The sequence below is a fragment of the Heteronotia binoei genome, chromosome 1 (assembly GCF_032191835.1).
Source record: "Heteronotia binoei isolate CCM8104 ecotype False Entrance Well chromosome 1, APGP_CSIRO_Hbin_v1, whole genome shotgun sequence".
NCBI lineage: Eukaryota > Metazoa > Chordata > Lepidosauria > Squamata > Gekkonidae > Heteronotia > Heteronotia binoei.
Window position 1 is genome coordinate 248,857,987 of NC_083223.1, and position 25,648 is coordinate 248,883,634.

General features: G+C 47.2%; 2 protein-coding genes across 3 annotated transcripts in view; one reads left to right on the plus strand and one right to left on the minus strand.

Annotated features, from left to right (window-relative positions):
- The window catches only part of LOC132580597 (actin-related protein 2-like), a 30,611-nt gene extending 21,701 nt beyond the window's left edge, over positions 1 to 8,910 (plus strand). The window contains exons 6-9 of the mRNA XM_060251534.1: positions 948 to 1,097; positions 2,910 to 3,055; positions 6,083 to 6,215; positions 6,782 to 8,910. Of these exons, the coding sequence (XP_060107517.1) occupies positions 948 to 1,097; positions 2,910 to 3,055; positions 6,083 to 6,215; positions 6,782 to 6,952 (600 nt within the window). The 3' untranslated portion in view covers positions 6,953 to 8,910. The remainder of the gene's footprint in view (positions 1 to 947; positions 1,098 to 2,909; positions 3,056 to 6,082; positions 6,216 to 6,781) is intronic.
- A 153-nt stretch (positions 8,911 to 9,063) lies between these two features.
- DRAP1 (DR1 associated protein 1) lies at positions 9,064 to 25,237 on the minus strand. Of its 2 annotated transcripts, XM_060251543.1 has the most exons (7): positions 25,036 to 25,237; positions 17,901 to 17,973; positions 15,125 to 15,218; positions 14,277 to 14,396; positions 12,638 to 12,728; positions 9,991 to 10,076; positions 9,064 to 9,328 (listed from the first exon to the last, which is right to left on the minus strand). In XM_060251543.1, the coding sequence occupies exons 1-7, from the start codon at positions 25,219 to 25,221 to the stop codon at positions 9,175 to 9,177; spliced, it is 804 nt and encodes a 267-aa protein (XP_060107526.1). In that variant the 5' UTR covers positions 25,222 to 25,237; the 3' UTR covers positions 9,064 to 9,174. The 2 variants fall into 2 exon arrangements, with proteins under 2 accessions (XP_060107526.1, XP_060107533.1); XM_060251550.1 differs by lacking the exon at positions 14,277 to 14,396 and having other exon boundaries at positions 25,036 to 25,211.
- Between the last annotated feature and the right edge of the window lie 411 nt (positions 25,238 to 25,648).

Genomic DNA, 25,648 nt, shown 5'->3' on the forward strand with positions numbered 1-25,648 from the left:
GGCGAAGCAGTCTTTGGTGAGCAGGTCTTAATTCTGACTAAATGTGTGTTCCCCTCTGCTTTACCTGATAATTAACTATTGATTCAAGAATGCTGTGGCACCCTAAGAGAACAGGGAGTAACTAATGTCCTCAGTTTTTATAGAAGGCTGGCTGAAATCATTCTTTTTTGGCAGGCCTTTAGTTTAGTTAACCATTTGTAAATCTGGGAGGCTGATCTTACTATTTCTATAGTTTGAAGAGGCACTGACTGGGCTTTAGGGTAACAGGTTGTTTTAATTATGATCTGAAGTATTTTGGATTTTACTGAAGCATACAGTATTTTGCAGGTGAGATTTCGAATTATTATGTGAGTTCTGGTATATTTATACTTAAAAGCAGGAAACAAATATTTTAATTAATAAATGACCTGGAAGCAGACAGAAAGAAGGAATGTTTAAAAGTAGCTGAAAGAAGCACTATATCCTGATGGAACAGGCTGATGCGGTAGTTTTTTTTAATCACCATGAATCAGATCTGAAAAAAACCTCTGGATGACAGCAGGGAAAACACTAGGTGGAAAGAGTGTAATGTGGATATTTCAATAACTTTGAGTTAATGAATAATATTCCAGACCAACTGTGGCAGCAACAATAAGAACAGTAATTTTAGCATTTTTACTTACTTAAAATGACTCCCTTTGCTAATGTACGCCTCGTATAAAATGGAAAGATCTGTGTCATGTTGTGTGTCTGTAACCTTTGCTGTTCTTAAATGATTCTGGAAAATAGTCCTAATGTTAGCAATTGTAATTGTGAGTAGGAGAAGGTACTTCTGTGAGGGAGCTAAGAATCTAACAGAATTTTCATGACCTTCTCCAATTTCCAGAATTATTTAGGGGCAGCCATGATCAATAAACAGGTATACGTTAGTAGTATACATACACTGCTTGTCTCCTTTTCTCTGGCAGCTCTTGCTATTGCGTGGTTATGCCTTCAACCACTCAGCTGACTTTGAGACAGTGCGCATGATGAAGGAGAAGCTCTGTTATGTTGGCTACAACATTGACCAGGAACAGAAGCTGGCACAAGAGACCACAGTGCTTGTGGAATCCTATACGGTAATTGCTGAGATGAGAATGGAGAAATGGTAGAAAAGGGGGAGATCCTGTCTTTGAGACGAATGGGGCTTAATTTGTGTAACAGCTCCCTGGGGATGAACCCTGAAACCATATTGGGCAAAATCTAGTAATAAAGTAGGTCTCTCTGAACATCTGCAGAGTGCCTTTCCCTCAATGCGGAATAAAGGACTGTCTGTGAATGCCAGGCACGACCCAGGGTGGTGTAGTTGTTAGGTATTGGGTGAGCACATGGGAGATCCAATTTCGGATCTTATGTACTTATTTGTATTTATTTAATTTATTTGTACCCTGACTTTCTCCCCAGTGGGGACCCAAATCAGCTGATCATCATTCCCCTCTCGTCCATCTTAGCCTCACAACAACCCTGTGAGGTAGGTTTAGGCTGAGAGTGTGTGACTGGATTAAGGTCACCCAGCAAGCCTTCATGGTGTGAGTGGGGATTTGAACCTGGGTCTCCCAGATGCTAGTCTGACACTCGTAACCGCTACACCACACTGTCTCTACTGTGCCATGGGCCAGTCATACTTAGATGGCTGAACCTACTTTACAAGTTTGTTGTGAAGATAAACTGGAGGAGGGGAGAACCATCTGTGCCACCTGGAGCTCTGGGAGGGAATAAAAATGGAACAGATGGATGTGGGCTGCTTGCCTAGTGGAATCCCATTGAAAGATATTTTTAATGACTCTTTGACCAGTTTCATAGAGCTTCGTTTTTAAACAGGCCTTTAACCTTTACAGAGGGACAGTGAAATGTTTTATAAAGAGTGTTTTAACTAAGCTATGTATTTATCATTGACTTAATTGTGTATTTGTTAGGTACATGAATTTAATTGAGTCCTAACTACTGGATTTTTAAAAAATAGTGTTGCAGTCTGCCCTCAGTGAACGGCAAGCAGTGATATAAATCCTTTAACTGCCTAAATAAAAACTCTTACAGAACAACTCCCTCTACGAGCCAGATGATTTAGCACCAACAGTTACCCATTAGGATTGCCAACCTCCAGGTGGGACCTGAAGTTTCCTGACGATTATAGCTGATCTCCAGACTACAGAGATCAGTTGCCGTGGAGGAAATGGCAGTTTCAGAGGGCAGACTCTGAAGCATCACATCCCCAGCAAGATCCCTCCCCAAATTCCACCCTTCTTGGGCACCCCCTCCCAAAAAAAAATCTCCAGGAATTTCCCAAGCCAGAATTAGAAACCAAGGATGCTGACCTTTCCTGTAAAGGGACAAAAGAGATCCATGTGGAGAAACGTCTTTGGGGTACTCTGGCTCAATCCACCAGCTGTTGCTCTGTCTTCTACTTTAGCTGCACCCCCCCCCCACACACACACCAGGGGCTCTGCCATCATTCCTAGAGTCTCTCAGTAGAACCAAGCAGCACAATCCCAAGCTGTTGGTGGGTCTACTCAAAAGAAAATATTTTATTCCGTGGAATGTACAATTGAATTGTAGCCCTAATCTTTTTTATTATTATTATTCAATTAATTATCAAATCATGTACTTGAAGTTCAGCTCTAGAGGACATTTTTTAAAAAAAAAAATATTGCCAACCAGCTAATATCTCACTGATGAAGATGAAGGCAATTTGGGTAGGATTCCATGGATCCATTTTACTCACGGCAGTATTTCCCCAGTGTGAAAGAAACTTTCCCATTCATGTGGTACCAGACTGATACAAGTTTTTAACATAGACCTCCCCTGGGAGAAACCACAGGACGGAGAGGGGGGCGGAGTTGGTGCAGGCATCTATACATCCCACTGATCTCCTTTCCTTCTTGTCCCTGTAGCTCCCAGATGGGCGAGTGATTAAAGTCGGGGGAGAGCGTTTTGAGGCCCCGGAGGCCCTGTTCCAGCCCCACCTCATCAACGTGGAGGGTGTGGGCGTGGCTGAACTCCTCTTCAACACCATCCAGGCAGCTGACATCGACACCCGGTGAGCTGAGCTGCAGTAGGCGACGTGTGACTCCTCTGGGTTCAGGGCAAGAGGAGGTGCAATGGATTTGGGGGATCCCTGGGATTCACTGAGCCTTGCAACAGGATCTTGCCCCAGTATCCTAGAGAAAGGATCTGTTTCTGTCTTATGAAGCAAAGGCTTCAGACTGCTACAGCTTTGGAAAGGTGTGGTGGGTAAGCTGCACAAGATAAAAAACACAATATAAAATTTGCCACGCAGAAATAGCAAATGCAAGAGGAGGTTATTTTCAATTAAGAGCATAAGTATTTTGCTGGCTCAGACCAAGATGCTTCTAGCCACCTTTCTGTCATCAGGAGTAGTTAGATGTTCCCTGGATACTTGCCAGCACATTCTGGTGGAGATCACCATCTCCTGCCATTTGTCCCCAGACTCCATTATAAGGGAAAATATTGCTTCTGTACATAGAGGTTCTATTTGTGTAACATCTAATAGCTATTGATAGACAGTCCTCTATGGATTTTTAAACCCTTTTAAAATGCTATTTGAGCTAGAGGCCTCCACTGCTTCTTGTTTTAGTGGATAATGATGTGTTGTGTGGAGAAGTCCGTTATTTTGTCTGTCTTGAACCTATGGCCATTCACTCTTATTGGCAACCCCAAATTCTAATATTATGAGGGGAAAGAATCCATTATAAGCCATGTGTATCCTCAGACCTCTTTTATTTTAAATCTCAAAAGCCTCATATGCTTTATCCCTTCTTCCTAAGGGAGGCGTTCCAGCCCTTCAATCATTCTCGTTGCTGAGGGGAAGGGTGTCACAGCATCCAGCGTGACAACACTTTTAGGGATGTGGAGTGTGATTGCAGCTGTGGACAGTACTCCAGATCTGATTCGGACTATGGTAGTTTTCAGTTCCCAACACAGAGCTCAGCCCTTTTTTGATTGCCACACCATGCACTGTGGCAACATCTTTAGTGAATTGTCTACCATGACACCTAGATCAGGGGTCCCCAATCCCTGGGCTGGGGACCAGTACCAGGCTGTGGCCTGTTTGCAGCGGGCCACTCACCCTCTCCCTCATGGCACTCCCCCCCATTTTAAGACTGGGGAAGGGGTGGTGAAGCACCTCCCAGGCCAATCAGCTGATCAGCCAGGAAAACCACTGCAGCAGTGGCAAGGAACACTGCTCTTGCCTCCTTCCTGGGGGGGGGGAAGGGGGGGTTGGCCTGGGAGGAGCTTCACAGCCCCTTCACCGGCCTTAAAATGGTGAAAATGGGGTGGAGGGAGAAGAAGGCAGTGAGGCTGCATGGGAGGGCAAAGGAGGAAACGGGTGGGTGGGGGGAGAGGATAGATCCCAGTGGGCAGCTGTGTTGGTCTGAAGCAGTAGAACAAAGTAGGAGTCAAGCTGCACCTTTAAGAGGCGGTGAGGCTGCGCAGGGGGAGGAGGAAACGGGGGAGGAGGAGGTGGCGAGTCTGCATGGGGGGGCCAAGGAGGGAGGAGGAAAACGGGGGGGGGGAGGAGGAGGCGCCGCGGAGGGCAGAGGGAGGCCAAATTGGGTGCCCCTACTCTGCCAGCCCTGGGGCCGCGGTCGGTGGGCCAGCCCTGGGGCCAGTCCCTGGGGCCAAGAAGGTTGGGGACCACTGACCTAGATCACTTCCTTGGGTATTTCTTTACTTCATTTATACCCTATCTTGGTTTCCAGCGGGAAACTCAAAGCTGCTTACATCATTCTTCTCCCATCCATTTTATCCTCACAACAATTCCATGAGGTAGGTTAGGCTGAAGGTGTCTGACTGACCCAAGATGATCCAGCAAGCTTCCATGGCAGAGCAGAGCAGGGATTTAAACCTGGGTCACATAGATCCTACCTGACACTCTAATCACTACATCGGGGGTGGTCAATGGCAGCTCTCCAGATGTTTTCTGCCTACAACTCCCATCAGCCCCAGCCAGCATGGCCAATGGCTGGGGCTGATGGGAGTTGTAGGCAAAAAACAGCTGGAGAGCTACTGTTGGCCACCCCTGCACTACATTATACTGGCTCTCTGTTCCACCCACATGCTCTCCCTGTGTCTGTATATCAGCCTTAACATCCTTGGTAATATCTGTCACTGACTGAAAGACAGAGCCAGTGTCTGCAACGCCCAGTCTCATGGAGGAAGCCTTGTGCTTTGAGTAGAGGGCCAGGGCTCTTGGTGTCACATTCTTTCTCCTTAAAATACTTTCTTGTCCCCTCTTTCCATCTCTGTACATAGCCTTTTTCAAGCACTTAAGCCTTTCTCAAGCAATTTTTTCCTCCTCTCAGGGAGGTGGACCTTGACCTGGATGGCCCAGGCTAGCCCAATCTTGTCAGGTCTTGGAACGTAAGCAGGGTCAGCCCTGCTTAGTGCTTGGATAGGAGACCACCAAGGAAGCCCGCGGTCACTACACAGAGGCAGGCAATGGCAAACCACCTCTGTTCATATCTTGCCTTGAAAGCCCTGCAGGGTTGCCAAAAGTCAGCTGCAATTTGATGGCACTTTGCACTATCAGGGAGAGGCCTAGCTGCCTTTGGTGTTGTGGTTAAGTGTGCGGACTCTTATCAGGGAGAACTGGGTTTGATTTCCCACTGCAATTGCTGGAGTGACCTTGGGTCACTTATAACTCTCTGAGCTGTTTCTCTCAAGAGCAGAGAGAGCTTTCTCAGCCCCACCTACCTCAGGGTGTCTGTTGTGGGGAGGGGAGGGGAGGGGAGGGGCGGGGAAAGGAAAGGAAAGGAAAGGAAAGGAAAGGAAAGGAAAGGAAAGGAAAGGAAAGGAAAGATTATAAGCCACTCTGAGACTCCTTCGGGTAGTGAAGGACAGGGTATAAATCCAATCGTTTTCTTTCCTCCGGTCAGCTTTCAGGTGCTTGCAGGGCTCTCTTTTCTCTCTTCCCTTTCTCTGACTGGGAGGAAACAACATAAGGTAAAGGAGAATGAGAGAGACTGGAAGCTGCCTCCATTGCTACCCTACTGCAGATGCTTCAAAGGAGGACCTGGAGGCATCATTGTGTTTCTTGTTGCAGACCCGAGTTCTACAAACACATCGTGCTTTCCGGCGGCTCCACCATGTATCCTGGGCTGCCGTCTCGGCTGGAGCGTGAGATCAAGCAGCTGTATCTGGAGCGGGTGCTGAAGGGTGACGTGGAAAAGCTGTCGGTGAGTCAGGGGTAGTGGTGGTAGTGACCTTTTTTAGATCAGGAAGGCAGGTGAAGCAGGCAGCGCAGGAGGCAGGCAGAGCTTACCCACAACTGGGACTTGGCCCACTGGGAAGATCTCCAGCACCATTAGAATAAGTGGGAGCTGAGCAAAAGCCATGGGTATTCAAACCTGTGGGGCTTGCACAGAATTGCCCACTGAACTGTGCCCTGTATTAGTGGAAGGGAATGGGCAGTAAAGACATGGTTGTTAAAGTGGTCTTGAAAGGGGCCCTTTGAGTGGCTTGATTTTGCCTTCTTGTTCCCTGTTGTGCAGCATCTGCTGAATGACTTTATTGGTGTTTCTCATTGTCAGTTTTTTAAAAATAATATACGGTACTGGTGGCCACTTTTTATTTCCTCCTCCTTTTTACCTTCCCAACAATCCTGTGAGGTAGGTCATTGTCTGTGAGAACCCAGTGGTTCTCAGTGGTTTATATGCAACTTTAATTTCACTCACCCTTGCAAGTGAGGTGGTGGTGGTGGGGAGATTGCTGATGGTGCCTTTCTCTCCCTTTGTTATCCCAGAAATTCAAGATTCGCATTGAGGATCCACCCCGGAGGAAGCACATGGTGTTCTTAGGAGGGGCAGTGCTTGCCGACATCATGAAAGACAAAGACAACTTCTGGCTGCGACGGGATGAGTACTTGGAGAAAGGAACCCGTATCTTAGAGAAACTGGGGGTGACGGTGCGATAGGAACTCCCCCCGCCCCCCGTCTCCATGCCTTGCCACCCCCCCCCCCCCAATCTTCAGTTCCTTCTTTTCTGTTGAGCAATCCATTGCCGACTCTGGCAGGGGGTGTGTATGTGAACTGGGGCACTGAGGCTTGGGGTCAGCAGAAGAACTCCTAAAACAAGCTTCCAGTTTTCTAAGCATAAGCGGTTATTTTATCCCCTCCTCCCTGTTCCCTCTTTGTTTCCCCCCGCTCAAGCTGCTCACTCTTATGGACATGTGTTAGCAATCTCATCACATCCATCAGATAGGAAAAAAGACTGCCCCCCCCTCCAATCAGAGGGGCTTAAGGGCTCCACACTGGCCCCATGTGGGTCAAAGTTCATCTTCCAGGAAGTTCCATGTGACACACATTCCGTGGAATGCAGGCTGTTAACCCAGGCTCAGGGAAATCCATCTGTACCTAGCATCCTTCCTTCCACTGAGCGAATGGGGAGCAAGTTTCTAGACCTCGTGGCTGAGAGCAAAATGCTTAAGCACAGCTAACAGCTCAGGGATCTGGGAGGCAGGGCTGAAACTCAGGCCTGGTCCTTCTTCACGATATCAACTCACGTCCTTCTTCCCTTTTGGTTCTTTCAAGTTCTGTAAGAATGGCAGTCTTGGCTTATCTTCCCGCCACCATGCAAGCAAGTAATTACAAATCTTGCTTGCAGATTTAGGGATTGGCTGCCTCTGCTAAGAACAGGGGTGGGTGGATTAGGTACAAAACAAGCCCCTTAATGTTAGGGGGAGGAAGTGACTGTTGGACCTCCCCATGGGGAGGGGAGCATTGCTCTTGCTCACCTAGGTATATGTGTTTGGGGGGCGGGGGTTCAGCCATAGGCACAGGATTGAGTTTTAGCCTTCCATGGCAGCAGAGAATACCAGGCACCTTTAGAAAACCGAAAGGAAAGGAACAACCTAAGCCTCTATTTCCACAAGTGGAGCTATCATAAACAGGACCAAAAGCCAGCTTGGTGTAGTGGTTAAGAGTGGTGGACTCTAATCTGGGAGAACCGGGTTTGATTCCCCACTTCTCTACATGCAGCCATCTGGGTGATCTTGGGCCAGTCACAGTTCTCGGAAGAGCTCTCTCAGCTTTACCTACCTCACAGGGTGTCTCTTGTGGGGAGAGGAAGGCAATTGTAAGCCACTTGGAGACCCCTTCGTGAAAAGCAGGGTATAAAAACAACAAAAAGCAAGGTGCAAAGCCAAAATGTGGAGGTTCCTCCATTTTGAGAAGGCAGCCAACATCCTCAACCCACCCATCCCTCCTCTGCTAAAAACGGCTTTCCAGGAAGTAGGGTTACTACCCATTTTGTTGGCTGGGCTCCCATATCTGTAATGGCTGCATGACAGGCATAGACCCAACTGCAAAACATTCCAAACCACATCTGTTTAGAAAAGCTGCCCCAGATAAAGACATAGGAGCCCTTTGGAAAGAAAAGGGGGTAACCATCCTTTTCCCATCCCCTGCAGAAACCTTTGTCAACATTCCTGCTGTACCTTTCTTGTGCTCCACTCCCCAATGCTCCCACTTCCCCAACGGTCTGTTTCTTACAAGGGGAAGAGAAGGCAAAAGAAAAAAAGACAGCATGGGTTGAGAGGACCACTTGCTGCCCCTGTGCTGAGTTAGAAAGCAGAACCCATACCCCATCCCAGTTGGCCAAAAGTTGGGGGATCCCTGCAGTAATTGTCTATGCTACCTCCCCCCCCCCCCCGCTAGCCATAAACCTCTACTGTCTTCTACAATAGGACTCCTGTTCCCCTGGTGGGGACTATGATTGTGCCTCCGCTTCTCATTTTTTAATGGGGCAGATTAATATGGGCATTTTGCACCAAGTTTGTTCTTTGTATCCACTGCAGGGGGAGGAATATCGCTCCCTTCCCCTTAATTGTTCTTTAAAAATCCTGATTTTTAAAGGTTGATTTTGCTTTCCAAACTCTGACTGTTAATTTAATGCTGAACTGGGAACGACCCAGAATGGAGTGAGCAAGATGACCGTGGGGAGATGCTAACGGCTAAATCGGCCCTTCTGCTTGCAGGAAGAAGAACCAGCAAGGGGAGGGAAAAGACCTCGCATAGCATCTGACACCGTTTTTTATGTTTTTTAATAAATTTAAGAACAGCCCCATCCAAACCCCTGCTTTTACCCCCTCCCCCCTCCCTCCCCTCCAAAGTGGCAGCAGTGAAAACAGACATGGGGCTAGGAGTCGTAATCCTCCTCCTCCTCGTCTTCTGGGGCCGGGGCAGGCGGCACAGGCGGGGGCGGAACTGGCATAGTGCCTGTTGGTGCAGAGACGGGCAGAGGTATTGCGGGAACCGGCGGGGAGGTAAAATGTAAATACGGAGCTGGAGCCCTGGAGAAAAAGCAAGAGGGTTAAGATGTGCGCCCTCTAGAGTGCAAGCCCAGAACTGGCGGGGGGGCGGGTTTGTCCCTGGGAGGGCAAGCAAACATGGCTGTATCCATATAAAAGCAAGAGCAACTCATGCCAGGCGCACTCGACTGCCCTGTTGAATCAGCTGCTTTTACCCAGACATAAGTCTTTTGTTCACTGGTCCAACTACTTTCTACCCTTGAGGGACTGCTCAAACCCTGGGACCCTTCTGCACGCAGAAAAGCATGGATTCTGCCCCTGAGCTACAGGCCACCCCTCTGGTGTTCCTTGCGCGTCCCATGGTAGAAAAGTTGGTGGGAGAGGGTGGCCTCAAAAGTGCAGGCTCTGAATCCAAGCCCTTCTCCACTGCTGGGAGCCCACACACCTAGTTCCACTGGGGCTGCTGGCAAGGGTTGTGGGCATGAGGTCTCTGTCAGCTCAAGTCTGGGTGGGGGACTCTGGGATTTCTGGGAAGCTCAATTCTTCAGTCTCCCATTTGCCTATAATTCTGGAAATCAACTGTGAGGGGAGAGCAGGCCTGTGGGTTAAAGAAACAGGGCTCCTGCCTCCACCCGCCTCAAGGGTTCTGAATACCCTGCCAGGCAAAACAGGTCAAAATGGCAATAAGAAATTCTAATTCTTACGTGGAAAGATGTGTGGCGGGTCGCACAGAGGGAGCGGTCTGGGACACTTCCTCCTCCTCGTTACTCTCACTGTCTTCTGAATCATCCTGTGGGAATCAGGAAGAAAAGTAAGGAGGCCGCTGTATGATCCGGCACTGTGTTTAGCAGCCTACTTCTGTCTTACAAAGCCATGGCTTTATTGTACCCAGCACCACCCAGGTGGCCAACCTCAAGCTGGAGCTTGCCAGGCACTTGCCCATCCTGATTTTTGCAGTCTGAGGCCAGCAGTTAAAATAGTGGATTATTGAAGCCCAGTCGAAGGTGGGGTGGGGGGCATGGGCTGTGCCTGACAGTTAAGACGCTGCACTGCCCTGGCATGGAGTCAGCACACCGCAAATGCCCTGCACAGAATGTAAAGCAACAAACACAACACAACGCCCTGTCCAAAACATTAATGATCTATTCAAAGGACCGTCTCTCCCCATATGTCCCTGTGTGTCAACTTCCGTCCTCAAGGCTGCCATCTGCTGGCTGTTTCATCCCTTCAGATAAGCTGCTTGGCACTGACCAGAGCCTGGAATGGACTTCCCGAGAAGGCTGTTTTTCTTCTCAAGGGCTTTTAGTGGTGTGTAGAGTGAAGGTATGGCGGGGCCGGGTGAGCAAGGCAATTTGTTCTTGTTCATAGGCTTTAAAAATCTGGATTTGCTAGACCTGAGTCCCAGACAGAGCACCTTGGAGGCTAGCAAGATTTTGGAGGCAGGGGCTTTTGAGTCAAGCTCCCTTTGCCAGGTCTTTTGGGAAGCTCAGACCCCAAAAATCATGTGGGTCTCTTAAGGTGCTCCTGGACTCAAATCCAGCTATTCTGCTGTAGACCAACATGGCTGCCCTCTGAAATGAAATCTGGATCTGTAAGCCACCTTGAGCCACAAATAAAAATATGAAAAATGTTGACTGATAAATGAAAAAGGGCATAGAAAGAAGGGTAAAATGATGGTGGTTTGCAGAAAGGTGAGCTTATAAAGATTTAAAATCATTATTATGTAAATAAATGAAGAAGAAAGTGACAACATTGGACGGGAAGAAGATAGGCTGTTTCAAGCAGAGCAGAAAAGAAGTAAGCACAGTTGAGGCTCAAGAGGACCATCCGTCAAGTGTGGGTCCCTCCTGGACAGTTTTCAAGAGGTTGCCATTTAGATACTCAGGAGCAGGGCTTTTTTTGTAGCAGGAACTCCTTCACATATTAGACCACACCCCTGATGTAGCCAATCCTCCAAGAGCTTACAAGGTCTCTTAGTACAGGGCGTACTGTAAGCTCCAGAAGGATTGGCTACAACAGGGGTGTGTGGCCTAATATGCAAAGGAGTTCCTGCTACAAAAGAAGCCCTGCCAGGAGAGGTAAGAACAGACTCTCTACAGTTCACAGGGGGTTTTCTTGGGGGGGGGGACACTGTCATAATTGTGCCCTCCCCTCACTAATTTAAGATGGCTCCTTCATCACCTTCAATCAGGGGGTCTAGCATGAACACAACATGCAAGTATTGTTTAGGATTTTCCATAAAAGGATGTGTGTGGAAGTAGAAGACAGATAATGTGCATGGCAAAAAACCCCAAAACATTTCCCCAAAAATGAAACATAATTCTGACAATGTTTTCGTCTTAGGGTATATTGCAGGCTACAAGTGGAAGGCTCAGTCATGGCCCCAAGGTGACCTTTGGGGAAAAGGGATATAAAAAAGTAATAATCCAGAAAGGCCTGGTTGACTGTATTAGAACCTCTGGCACATGCCATTGGCAACACCCACATCCTTTCTGCTGCAACACATCCCCCAGAGAAGCAGAGGAGGGTGACAGAACCAGGAGTCCGAAGGCAATGCAGCAGCAACTTCTGGTTTGGATTCCTTGCCTTGGACCAGAAGCACCTGCTCACTACAATCAACTGAACTCATGAAGCTGCCCTAATACTGAGTTGGACTTCCACCCTCTAAGGGGCAATTGAATCGAGCAAGATACAAGAACACTCTGGCTGTTGCACCACAGCCACGGAACACCCTGGCAAGTTAAAGTCTACCTGTTATTTCTCTGAGCAGTAAAAAGGTAGCCACTTGAGCCTTTTGAGCCTAGTGTCTATTAAGCCTATCCTCCTTTCTTCTAGCTGATACATTTTGATCCCATCCTTCTTTTCAGGGAGCTCAAGGTATTGAAAGCCACCTTGAGTTCTGCAAGGGAGATAGGCAGCTAATAACTGTTTTAAATTAATAGAAAACATGGTCCTCTGCCCCCTTTCTCCTTCATTCTCACAATAACCCTCTGAAATAGGTTAGGCTGATGCCATGCTTTTCTGCTGTGGTTCAGCTTGTCAGCTGCTGTTACCTTGTTAACATTTAAGCGGGCTTTTGTTCCTCCGTGCTTTGAACTGCTGATTAAAATAAACTTGAAGATCTCTCCCAATGAAAAAAGTGGGATATTTTATATAAATAACCAGGTGAGCCACTACAGAGGCCAGAGCAATAGACAAGCGAGCCAAGCCACCGAGGATATACAGCAAAATGTACTCACAAGCCAGGGCTGCCAAAAGCCAGCCAGACTGCATGGAAAAGCTTTCCTGACCTCAACAAGTGGTCCATCTCCAAGTTATGGAGGGCACATCCTGGCCCCGCAGTGCACCCACCTCTTGCTCAGAGTCTGTGCCAGACTGCTTGGCATCCCTTCCCTTGCCTGCCGTGCCACCATTCTTCCGTCCGCTGCCAGGTTTCCGACCCCTGTGCCAAAGAGGAGAAAGGGGTTGCAGATGCAAGAGAGATGCAGTTCTCCCTCCCCAGACTGGGCATGGCTGTGCATTTCATTTGACGCACAAAACGGTGGTTAAGTTTAAAGTCCCCCCCACACACACATAGAGGTGGAAGTTCCAACTCTGAGGCATGCTTCTGTCCACCACATTTTCATCACTACTATTTCTCCAGTGAGCTTAGAACAGTGCAAATCGTACTCCCTTCCCCATTTTATCCTCACAACAACCCTGTGAGGTAGGTTAGAGGGAGAGAGCAACTAGCTGAAAAGTTACTCAGTGAAGATCTAGCAAGTAGATTTTTATCCCACCTCTCCTCCAAGGAGTTCAAAGCAGGTGTGCCGTTCTTTGACCCCATTTCAACCTGGGAGGTAGATATGGCTGAGAGAGAATGAACAGCCGAAGGTTACAAAGTGAACTTTGGGGCAGAGCAGAGATTTGAACCTGGATCTCTCACACTTGGCATGAGTGCCAGCATGCCTCATTGGGAGGGCTGTGCATCCCTGAAGGGCAGCCTTCAGACACAAGGCAAAGGTTTGGATCCAATACCTCTGTTCTGCTCATGGAAAATGCTTCTGCTAGAGGAGCAGTGGCGATTTTTGCCAGTTCCCACTGCAGTGCCCCACTTAAACCCGCCGTCTATTCTAAGGGGAGAGCAGTTACACTGATCCATGGGGCACAACTTCAGGAGAAACAGGGTGGGAAGAGAGAGATGGGAAAGTTGCCACTATTGCAGCACAGCTCTGCTCATGCAGCACAAGTCAAGCTGATAACAGATTTCTATTCCATATGTTCTCGGAGAATTGGGTTGAAAAGGTCATGGCAAAATAATGACTGTGAAGAATCAGTCCCCCTACCCCAAAATCACACAACCCTCCCTCCCCCCCAAAAAAAAATTGGAAGAAAAAAAGAGGGGCATCTCAAAATGACTTATATGTATGAGAAATGAAACTAGTACTTGACTCCCAAATGGACCCTTCAGAGCATGATCTTGTGAGAGAGTTCAAAAGTCATTTTTATCCCCACCTAGAATGCTGGGCTAAGGCTCAGGGAAAGCCAAAACTTCCTCAGCCCCCCACCTGCAAGGCCCTAATTACCTCTGTTACAGAGTGGGTGGGAAGACTTCCTGTAATAGTACACATGAACAAGGGTTTCCCCACATTCTCATGTTCCTTGCTTGTGTGTCTTCCTATTGCTTCAGGGTGTTTTGTGTTCTGTTCCACATGTGTTTTGCTCCCTCAAGACGTTGGTACAATATTACGTTGGTTAACATCCAGCATAAAACCTGTCGTTTAAATGTGCAGAGTTGCTGGACATATGGCTATATAATATTGAACTGACCACTAGAGGGAGCAAAACACAGAACAAGAAAAAAACCCCGCAAGCAACTGAAGAAAATGAGAACTGAGCATGTGTACTATTAGGTGGAAAGGCCCTATCCCAAGTCTGAGGCAACAGCTCCAATTCCTGAGGAGAAAAAAAGTGCCTCCCCTCCCCTCCAGTTTCTGCCAGGCTTCCCTACCTCCTGGAGACTCTCTCCCCCTCCACATGGTTATCCTCTGCGTCTCCTTGCATATCTGGCACGGAAGCAACCAGGTCCTTCAGAAAGTCAAACTGCTGCTCCAGCTCTATGCACTGCTTCCTGCAAAAGCAGACCACAGCCGGAGACAGTAAGAAAGCTTGCCCTTCAGTCTAAAGCAAAATAAATGGTACTAGCCCTCGTGGATTCAGAAAAAGCTTTATGAACGTTTGAAGATGCCGTATATCTGCGACTATAAGTGTTACCTTGCCTGGACTAATGACCAGCAGTTGCTGTCATACAGGTCTTTCCTGACCCCACTACCGATTAGTGCAGAACTGGAAAACCCAGAGACTGTGCACTCCTTGTGAAAAGCACATACTCTACCACCGCACTTTGATGCCACCCCTTGATTTCAACATGTTCTCAGGTCCTGCTCAAAACCAGAGAGGATTAGAGATGGGAACGATAAAACATTGGGTCTCACAGCCACTTCTGGGTCTTTCCAGAGCTCTGAGGTGGACACCAGATTTTCCTGCTTTCAGAACAAGAAAAGTCAGCATCCAGACTGGAGTGCTAAGAAGCTACACGGTTTTTCAGAAGCACTAGCCTGCCTGTAGTTCTAGTGGGCTAGTGCTCCTGATAAATTTTTACATAGCTTAAGTGCCAGGCAAAAAGTTCCTGTTGACAATATGCCCCCAGCCCCCCACAGCCTGCCTCTGATTTTGAACTTGCTGTTTTGGCAGCGCTCTCCAGGATAAAGTTCCATCTTAGTCCTTGGAGATGCACCTTTCCAGGCTTTTGCCCACTGTTGCCCTAGCAGAGGTCAGGGCTGTGAGGCACATACTCACAGGTGCGAGGTTGTCATAGTCTTGGCATTTCTGGACTGTGTCACATGGCAAGCTTTCTTCAGCAAGGATTCTAGAAAGAGCTCCAGTGCCCGAGCTTGGGGAAGGCAAGAGTTAAGGGACACCTCAGAGGAAGAGCCCCCCCCCCCCAATGACTGAAATAACAGGAAATGTGAAGTAATGACATCGTGAGCTAGCCCAGACTCATCAGATCTTGGAAGCCAAGCAGAGCTGGTCCAGGTTACACTTTGGAGAGGAGTCCACCAAGGAAGACCAGGGTGGCTACACAGAGGCAGTCAATGGCAAACCACCTTAGTCTGGGAGCCAGTTTGGTGTAGTGGTTAAGTGTGCAGACTCTTATCTGGGAGAACTGGGTTTGATTCCCCACTTCTCCACATGCACCTTCCGATGTGACCTTGAGTCAGTCACAAATTCTCACAGAGCCGTTCCTTTAAAGAGCAGTTCTTGGGAGAGCTCTCTCAGCCCCACCTACCTCACAGGGTGTCTACTGTGGGGAGGTGAATGATTCCCGACTGTAGGTCACTTGCTGTAGCTGGTTCAAAGCTGCATGCTTCACTCTCACAAATCAGGGGAAAGGCTCTTCATTAATACAGAGAAGGCAAGAATGACTCTAATGCCAATGCTAACCAGGCAAAGAAAACTGGGGTGTCTTTGGAGGTTTACAAACAATAACAAATCAGTTAAAAACCAAATAAATCCAGAATCCAAGAGCAGGGGTATTTCCTGCCCCCACAAGATAAACACGATAAGAAAGCTTTTTCCTGCTTGGCTTTATTTTGGAAACAGGGGGGAAAACTTGACCCACTGGCTCCCTTTCCCTCCTCCAGCCCAGCTGTTAATTAGGACAACTCAGCAGCTCTGGCAAACTAAAAATCGGACAGTTCCTGGCAAAACTTAGGTCAATAACTTGCTTTAATTTATCAGCTGGCTCTAAGCTGACCTCTTCTTTACAGGAAGGGAAATGAGGTCGTCAGCCGCTCTAAGACTCCTTTGGGTAGTGAAGGGTGGGGTATAAATCCAATTTCTTCTTCTCTGTTTGTGCTCTTGCCTTAAAGACCCCATGGGGCTGCCATCTGAACAATGGATTCATGCTGATGTTTTAACAAGCAGTAACTTTTTTTGACACTAGCAACTTTATTGTTTAGAGCAGAAGAGTTGGTTTTATACCCCACCCTTCACTTGGAGTCTAAGGGCAGCTGACAATCTCCTTCCCTTCCTCTCCCCACAACAGACACCCTGTGAGGTAGGTGGGGCTAAGAGAACTCTTGAGAGAACAACTCTGAGAGAAATGTGACTGGCCCAAGGCCCTCCAGCAGCTGAATGTGGATGAGTGGGGAAATCAAACCCGGTTCTCCAGATTAGTTTGCTGCTCTTAACCACTACACCAAACTGGCTTGTGTTATTTCATTCTGCAAGTTTTGCAAATCTCGTTCTGCAAGTTTTGTTCTTCTTGTGGTTGACTGGCTACAACTCCATGTTTAGAGCTTATTTTAAAAATGGCTTTCACGAATCATGAGGCATTTTGAGCAGTCGGCAAACTCAGCAGGATAAACGTAACTCAGATAAATGAATTTAAAAAGAAACCCCACCCAACATGAATCGTGCACCAGCTCTCCTCCTTGGTTACTAAGCCACAGAAAAAGATGGCTTAGGTCACCTGAACAACTGTCTAAGAGAGAAGAGATTAATTTTGGAATATCGGTCTCATTTACAAGTAGCCGACTGGTGGCCCTGGGGCTAAATCTGGCTCTACTGATTTATAGATATAAACCATCAGTCACCCTGACTTAAAACACTTTTTTCTTGTGGATTTTCAGTCATTTAGGTCCTGGAATCAGTGAAACTCTGGGAGGAACCCAAAGCAGCTCTACTCAGTAGTAACTCTCATTTAGTCAGTGGCTGTTGCTTCTCTTCTGTTTCATCTGATATAGGATCTCTCTTCTCTCTCTTACCTGGGCTTGGAGCTGGAGCAAGTTAAAATTTTTGAAGTTAATCTGTTCACAATAACTTAAATGTACCTACATGAATATAGATCAGTCGTCTTAGTCTATAGTAGGAGAAAAGAGCAAGAGTCCAGGAGCAACTGAAAGGGTGAGCTCACGCTAGTGGTTTGGCCCAACATAGCTAAATCTGTGTACTATTTACAGACTTATTTGACTGGCGATGCCAACTTAAAAGCTGAATGTACTATGAGGTGGTCCAATTAACCTGGCCATGGCCTAGTGTTTGGAAAGCAAAGCAGACCCCAATGATACAGGGCCAAGCATAGTTAGGTTTGAAGGTAGTCATCTGATCCCTAAGCACATCAAGAACATTTAAAAAAACACACTAATTTTTTTAAAAGGACCTGCTTTACGATGACAAAAAAGGTAAAGGTGGTTCCCTGTGCAAGGACCAGTCATTTACAACGCTGGGATGACATCGCATCACGATGTTTTCACAGCAGACTTTTTATGGGGTTTTGCCATTGCCTTCCCTCGTCATCTACACTTTACCCCCAGCAAGCTGGGTACTCATTTTACCAACCTCAAAAGGATGGAAGGCTGAGCCAACCTTGAGCTGATTACCTGAACCCACCTTCTGCAAGGACCGAACTCAGGTCATGAGCCAACGACTACAGGTCACCCATAAGGCATTAAGAACCTACTCCAGGCAACCTTGACACATTCATCATGCTTCCCCAAGAGAGTAACACAGCTACCCACCTGAAACTCTCCCCAAGGGAAGGTGGTTCATGGAAGAAACAGCAAAAGGATACAGATAATCACAGGAACAGCAGCAGCCACTTTCCCGATCTCCTCATCTGTTTGCATGATCTTCTTGATCCGAGCCTTTACAAAAAAGGGGAGAAAGGATTCATGTGAGTTCAGCTTTCAAGCATCCCAAGCAATCAAATCCTTCCTCCATCATAGCAGAATCATGTCCACCTCGACCTGCTCTCTTTGCCTCATTTTCCTGTCTGTGGGGCAGAGTCACCTGCCTTCACTGAGAGGACAGATGACACAGAGGGAGGCTGCAAAGATGTGGCCCTGGGTCATCCCCACAGGGGCGAGGAGAGGAAAAGATGGAACAAGAAGAGAACTTGGGGGCTGGCTGATGGTCAGCAGAATGATCCACAGCCACAGCCCTTTCATTGATCTGTAGACTCTTATCCAGAAGCAGTCCCGGAGCTCAGTCTGAGCAAGGGTTTTCACTTGTCTTGAAAGCCCAACTGTTCTCCCCAACGGAGTAAAAAAACAAAGCCTCCTCTGAGTGTGTGCTGAGTGCAATTATCTCTCCACCGAGTAACCGAAGCTTGGTTTAAGTGCCAGGAATCAAAGGGTGTGGTTTCCTGGAAGGTTACAGCCTCGGCACTTCTCATAAGGGCAGAACCTTCACCTGAACACCAGGCACATACCTGGGAAATGGCAGCCAAATCATCTCATGCCCCACCCAAGGAAAAAAGGCACACCTCACTAGGAAAGCCTGTTTGGCTACCAATCGCACCCAAGATTTCCCCCACTCTGACTGCAGTCTCGCAGGCCTGGCTTGCCAAGGACATCCTACAGGCACTGCTGTCTAGAAGAGCAGAATGAGAGCAGGCCTGGCCAGAGGGTGGGATGCAAGCTTCAGGAAGCTGTGCTTAAGCCCCTGGGCAAAGGCCAGCCTTTTTGGAGCCTGAAATAGAACAGCAAATGAATGGAACCAGCTGGTGAGGGAGCCCCGTGCCTTCTGCAGCAAGCCAGACTGAATTCCTGTTGAGCTCTCCCTGACGGAAAGGAAGGGGGAGCTGTACCTTTCAGGGTGGGCCACAGCTCAGTAGCAGGATGACTGCGTTCAGTACAGGAGATCCCAACAGCCTCAGAGATCTACAGCCAATCACTGTAGACAATTTTGGGTTAAATCAAGAGTGGCCAAACAGTGCCTCAGGAGACAAATGTGGCCCTTTCACACATATTGTGTGGCTCTTGAAGCCCCATTGGCTGGCTTGGAGAAGGCATTTCTCTCTTTAAATTACTTCTCCAACCTAAGCCAGATGGCAGCTTGGAGAAGGCATTTAAAGTTAAAGTTGCTTTCTTTCCACCTCCCTCCATCTGCCTTCCTTCCTGCTCTCAAACACCTGATGTTCATTTCTTGCAGCTCTCAAACATCTGGATTTTATTCTATGTGGCTCTTATGTTAAGCAAATTTGGTCACCCCAGGTTAGATGGACCAATTGTCTGTCAAACCCAGAGATATGGCAATATGTTGTATTCATGGAAGTTCTCTTGCACTGCTGAAGTGGATGGAAGCAGTGCAGGGTGACAGATCAAAACCAAACCTATTATCACATTCAACATCCCTATGAATAGAAACGGGGCTACTTTTTTACACCCATTTTTCAAAAAGGGATTTTAAGAAAAAAAAAGAGATCTGTTGAAACTGAGACTGTGTACTGTTGGGAGGGGCAAAACCATTCAGGAAAGCACAAGATTAACATGTGCAGAGGCTCAGATCAAAAATAAATCATAATTGACAAAAGCGACAAATGAGCCCAAAGGCATGGCTAAACAGTAGACTTAAGGAAACTATAAAGGGCCAGGGAATGTTCTTGGAAAAACAGAGGACTTGGCTGGCAAACCAAACTACAACCTACAAGAAGAAAAATGAAGAAGTAACCTGTTGGGGAACTTGCAAACTACTCAAGAAAATTTATTTTAAACATACAACACAGTAAAGCCAAGTGAAGAGAAGCTGAAGGAGTTCCTTGCTTCAGTTCTATGCCATGAAAAGACTCATACTTTTCCAGAAACCAACTGGAACTGAGTCAAAGAGAGGCTGCATTGAGCAAAGTCTTACAATGAACTGGCAAGCAATCTGGTTGTCAAGTAGAGATGACATTTGCCCAGAAGGACTCCACTACAAAATTGATCAATGTTTTCAACAAAAAATGAGACACGTTTATGTTATCCTTACAAGAGGATTTGAAAGTGGCAACGTTTTAAGAAAAGAGGTCCATAAGTTTACACACTGGTCTGTTGTAACTTTTGTTCCTGGTTGCATTGATGGAAAGCCTGATCTAGATGTGAAGTGTTAAATTCATAGAAGCCTTGCTGAGAAAGAAATGTAGATAGAAGATATCAGACCGCAAAAAACTATATACTTTCAATTTCAAAAAGCTTTTACCAAACAAAAAACATGCACCTCAAGATGAAATATGTATGTTCCAGAGTAACTCCCAATACATTAAGTGAACTCCACCATTCCCTGGTATGTGTGCAAAGAACCAGGGTCTTAAAAGTCAAAGGTCAAGTCATTAACTTGCAAACAGTCAGGACTCAGAGTCAGAACACATGAACAATTTTTGTAATTGATCAAAGCTAACAGGATCTTCTAAGGATCTATACTGGTGCTACTAGTCAGTGGAGATGATAAACCGTGAAATCCCCAAAAGGCTATGTCTCCAAAGTGGATGAATGTGCTCCAAAATGACAGATGACATTCAATAAAAAGCATGAGTTGTCCCCTGTAGCTCAGTGATTGAACATCCGCTTTGCATGAGGGCAGTCACAGGTTCAAGTCCCCAGCATCTTTAGATTAAAAAGGGAAAGGTCAGGTAGTAAGTGATGTGAAAGGTTTCCACCTGAGGCCCTGGAGAGCTTCTGCTAAGCAATATTGACCTTGGCCAATTCATCATCTCATCATATGAAGCTGCAGAACTTCAACTTGATGGTACCTAAGCCCCAAAAGAATTGCTTCAATTTCCTCATTATATTCCAATTTATGTTGGAAAGGCTGTGGGAATGTTGGTACATTTGCACATTACTGGTGGCAATGCCCACTAATAGAAGCTTTCTGGAGACAGATTCTTGAACACATTAAGCACATTACTGGTTACAACATCCCACTCTCCTGAAGTCTTTTTTTTTTTTTTGTAATATTGGCAAACTTTGAAGATTCCAAAGCTTTCTCGCAAATTGATTGAAAGTCTTCTTACAGCTGCTAAAACGGCTATAGCATCTCTATGGAAATCCAACACCTTACCATCACTTGAACTCTGGTTTACAAAAATCTGGGACATTTTAATAATGGAGAAAACCACAACACAACTTTCCTTGTCCAACATTTACCCCAAGGTCACACCTTTTGAAGAAAAATGGCTTCCGTTTCTGGAATATACTGAATCTAAAAACATTTTACCTATTAACACAACCTACCTTCAATTTCTCTCACTATAATTCTTTGTAACTTATGCTATCCCTTCTTTCTCTTTGTATTTAAATATTCCCTTTTGTTTGGCTTGGGATGGAGCAAGGCAGTATTCTCAGCTTAAGAGTCAAAATTCTAGCCCAATTACCAGTTAATTTATCCTTAGAAGATTTTATTTATTTATTTATTTATTTATTTATTTTTATCTATAGGTTGATTGATTGATTGGCTAAATAAGATGTTCTATAATGTTATATATACCATAGTACTTTATGCATAGTAAAATTTTGTTATATATGGAATTAATCTACTTGATACTACACCCAACAAAGTTCTGTATAACTTGGGATTTCTAATAAATTTATCATATGTTTAAAAAAAAAAAAGAATCAGTAGAAGGCAATCTCTTAATGTGCCAGACAAGCGATTGCTGAGGCAGCCTGTTCTGGGAGGGATTGCTCTAACCTTCCCAACCCCCAGTACAGCTTCACAGTTCGGGTGCTCTTTTAGCTATCCTTTTGCACAGAAGCTTACATTTTATCTATGGCACATCACACCTGAAAGCCAGTTTCAGAATGTTCACCAGCTAGGCCCCTTCCTTGATAAGTGGTCAGAATTACCCATGCTCTTATCACATCCGGATTAGACACCTGCAATGCACTTTACATGAGGCTGCCATTTGGAAACTGTAACTCAGGGGCGTTAAACATGCGGCCCGGGAGCCAAACCAGGCCCCCGGAGAGTTCCTATCAGCCCACCGAGCAACTGGCTCTTGTCTGCTTCCTTCTCTCTCGCTTCCTTCTGCATCTCAGCTTGCTTTGCAGGGCTTGCTCAATTGCACAGGAGCTACAGAGAAAACCCTCTATTTTCTCCATTGGTTGAGGCTCCTCCCTTGGGGAGGAAGGGGGGGGGGAGCAGAACTTGCTTTGCCAGGCTCACTCAGTTGCACAGCAGAGCTACTGAGTCAAGCCTTTCTTCCTTCTGTTGGCTGAGGCTTCTCCCCATCCTGGTCCCCTGGGGAAGGAAGGAAAGAGCCAGCGCTTCCTTTGCCCAGTTCCCTGGATCCCATGGGAGAAATACAAAGAAAGCACCTTTAAGGCCAACAAGTGCTAATGTTTTAAGCATGTTTTATTTTAAGATTTTTTTTAAAAAAATCTTTAGTCATGTTTGTCTGTGTCCTTTAAAAAGTTTATATCTCTGCTACCTAATCTTAAATAGGTATACACATGGCCTGGCCTGACATGGCCCAGGCCGGCCCAACAAGGACTCATTTATGTCAGATCCGTCCCTCATAACAAATGAGTTTGACACCCCTGTAACTGCTCCTACTCCTGCCTTAGATGGCCCAGGCTAGCCTTATCCAATCAGATCTTGGAAGCTAAGGAAGGTTGACCCTGGTTAGTACTTGGATGGGATACCCGACCAAGGAAGTCCAGGGCTGCCATGCAGAGGCAGGCAATGGCAAACCACCTCTATTTGTCTCTTGCCTTGAAAACCCCAAGGGGTTGGCATGAGTCAGCTGTGACTTGATGGCACTTTCCACCAATCTGTCTAGAATTCAGGTGTAAGACTGCTGAAAGAGGGCCACAGCTCAGTGGAAAAAGCAAGACACTTTTGCTTTCAAAAAGCTCCCAGCTTCAGTTCTCAGCATGTCTAGTTAAACTAGGGTTTTGATAACTGGCGCTGGGAAAGAGCTTTCTCTGCCTGGGACCCTGGGCAGTTACTGCCAGCCATGGAGACATTACTGAACTAAGGGACCAACAATCCAAATCAGTACAAAGGCAGCTTCATAGGATTATGTGCATTCAACTTATCTCACTAATATTGAAAAGCCTGTAAAAGAATGTTTGAATGCATTTCCGATGCATCTTTAGGGACAGCCAATAGGAGGAGGAGGTGGGATTTACGAGAGACTGGAAACTGAAAGTGAGAGCCGACAGTTACTGACAGTTACAGAGAAAGTGGCCCTACATCTGGTATTTCAGCGCAATCAGTAAAACTCTTGTTGTTCTCACAAATTCATAATTGTCACTTCTTAAAGAATACTCAGCCTGGCGGAGCTGCCAGAGTAGGCTACAAAGCTCCATTATGGGACTCTGTCGGTTGCCCATTCGTTTCCAGGCAGCTTCCTGTTTTGTGTAGTGGTTAAGTGCATGGATTCTTATCTGGGAGAACCAGGTTTCAATCCCCACTCCTCCCCTATGCACCTCCTGGAGTGACCCTGGGTCAGTCATAACTCTCTCAGAGCTGTTCTGCTGAAGAGCAGTTTATGGAGAGCAAGGCCTTGGAACTCCTACATGGACAAGGATCAGGATAATCACCTGCTTCAAAATGAACCTGCCCCAACAGCTCCAGTCTCCAACACAGGCCATGCTCTATGCGCAAACCCACTGCAAGGGGGATGGGCTACTATAGACAGGGATTGGGAGGCAATCAAAAGATTTAGAGATTAGAGCACTCCCCCTGGGAGGGATCGCCTAACAAGAGAACCCCAGCTCCCCATCCCTCCAGCTGGTGCCTGTTCCTTGGGGGTCCAAGGCACCAGGTGAAGATGACTATGTCTTCCCCAGGCCTTTGGTGACTTGTTTTGTTCTTCCACCTATTTAACGTCTTAATATTTGACGTGTTTCTGACACAACTGCAACCACACTTTTAATTTCATTTGACTCAGTTGTGCACAGAAAGTTGTTAGGCACACAAATCATTGTGTTTGGGAAAAAATAAAATAAAGCGATGCTGAAGGATCAAAAAATCTCACTTTACGTTTACATAGATCGGGTCTCAAAGGAAAGAGGTCTTGGGATCCTGTGCTGGTGGTCAGCTCAGTGAAAGCACTAGTCTAATATGCAGTATAGTCAAGCTGCAGATTATTAAAAAGGAAAATGAAAATAGGACAGCTACTGCCATGCCTTTATATGAATCTATGAAGCAGCCACATATTGGGTACAGTTCGGCTCACCCCACTGCAAAGGACATGGCAGATTTACAAAGGATGCAGAAAGGGGCAACCACACGTGCCAGGAGCATTTCACCGACAAAGAGAAGCTTGGTTTGGAGCTTTTTCGTCAAGCAAAATGACAACGAAAGAGAAGCTTATAAAATTAGCAGCAGTTAATGCCACGCACCTCCCCCAGCGTAGGACTGTACAGTCATCCAATAACGCTGCCTCCAAATACAGGGGACAGATAGAGAAGGCGACCCCCGCCCCTCCCCGCAGTCACTTCTAAACCATGGAAGAGACGAGCCTCCAACTCCAAGATAGATCCCCGCGGTTGCGTCTGAGGTTTAATTCTATGGAGTCGAGGAGGACTAACTGTAGGGTGCCCCTTGGAGAGCTGAAGCCACCTTGGAGCCGCGGGTGGAGTGGAGGCTTCAGATATAGGGCAGCCAAAGAAGAGAGCTGGAGCTTGGGGGGGCGGGGGGGGAGGGGAGGCGGATCACTTGCCCGTGGGCGTCAGGGGATGTCATCTATTCGGAAGGCAGATGCTGGTCGGGGAGGGGACCGGCTCTATTCTAACCCCTTGCCAAAGGCAGCGCTTCATTCGGGAGGGGGATGTTGCTTCTTGAAGACTTGCTGGCGGGGGTGGGGCGGGCGCCGCTCCTCCGGGAGTGTGCAATGAAGCCTCTTGGAGCCTCCCGCAGGCCTCCCGACCCCAGAATGCCTCAGGCGCTCCACCCCGGGGTAAACGGCGACGCCTCTTGTGCGCGGGGTAAGCGGCTCTCACCGGAGGGAAGCGCGCGTTGTACTTCTTCTTCTTGCTCGGCATCTTCCTCTGTTCTTCTCCTCGTCCGCCGGGCCTGCAGCGAGCCAAGCGCCGTCGCAAGCAGCCGCCTCGCCCGACCCGGCCAGGGAGTCCAAGCCCGGCCCAGCCGTCGCCCGCCACGTCCCGCGCGGTCCTAGCGCCGCTCATGGCTAAGGCTGGGAGCGATGAATGGAACGCCCCGCCCCCTTCCCTCTTGGCCCATTCAGAAAAACAACAACACAGCAGTAAAGCGAGGGTGGCAGGTGTGGCGGGGCTCCCCAGAGGGCGCTTCGGAGCCAGCGGGTAAAGCGCATAGCCTGCTTCACTGACCCGCCAACATCAGTATTTATCATCTTGTTTAATTAACTGTATTCGTCTTGATGTCTCTTCCGCGTTGGAACCACAAAGATCCCCTAGGCGGCTTACATAAAACAACAAAACATCTGATAAAAAGCGGGATGTCGTATATTGAAATCATGGGGCTTGCCAGGACCCCCTGGCCGCCTGCAGGGGCTGGGGGTGTAGGATTGTCTGCTTATGTAGGATGAAGTCATTTTATCGTAGCCACTGTACAACATCACAACTGAAAACAGCA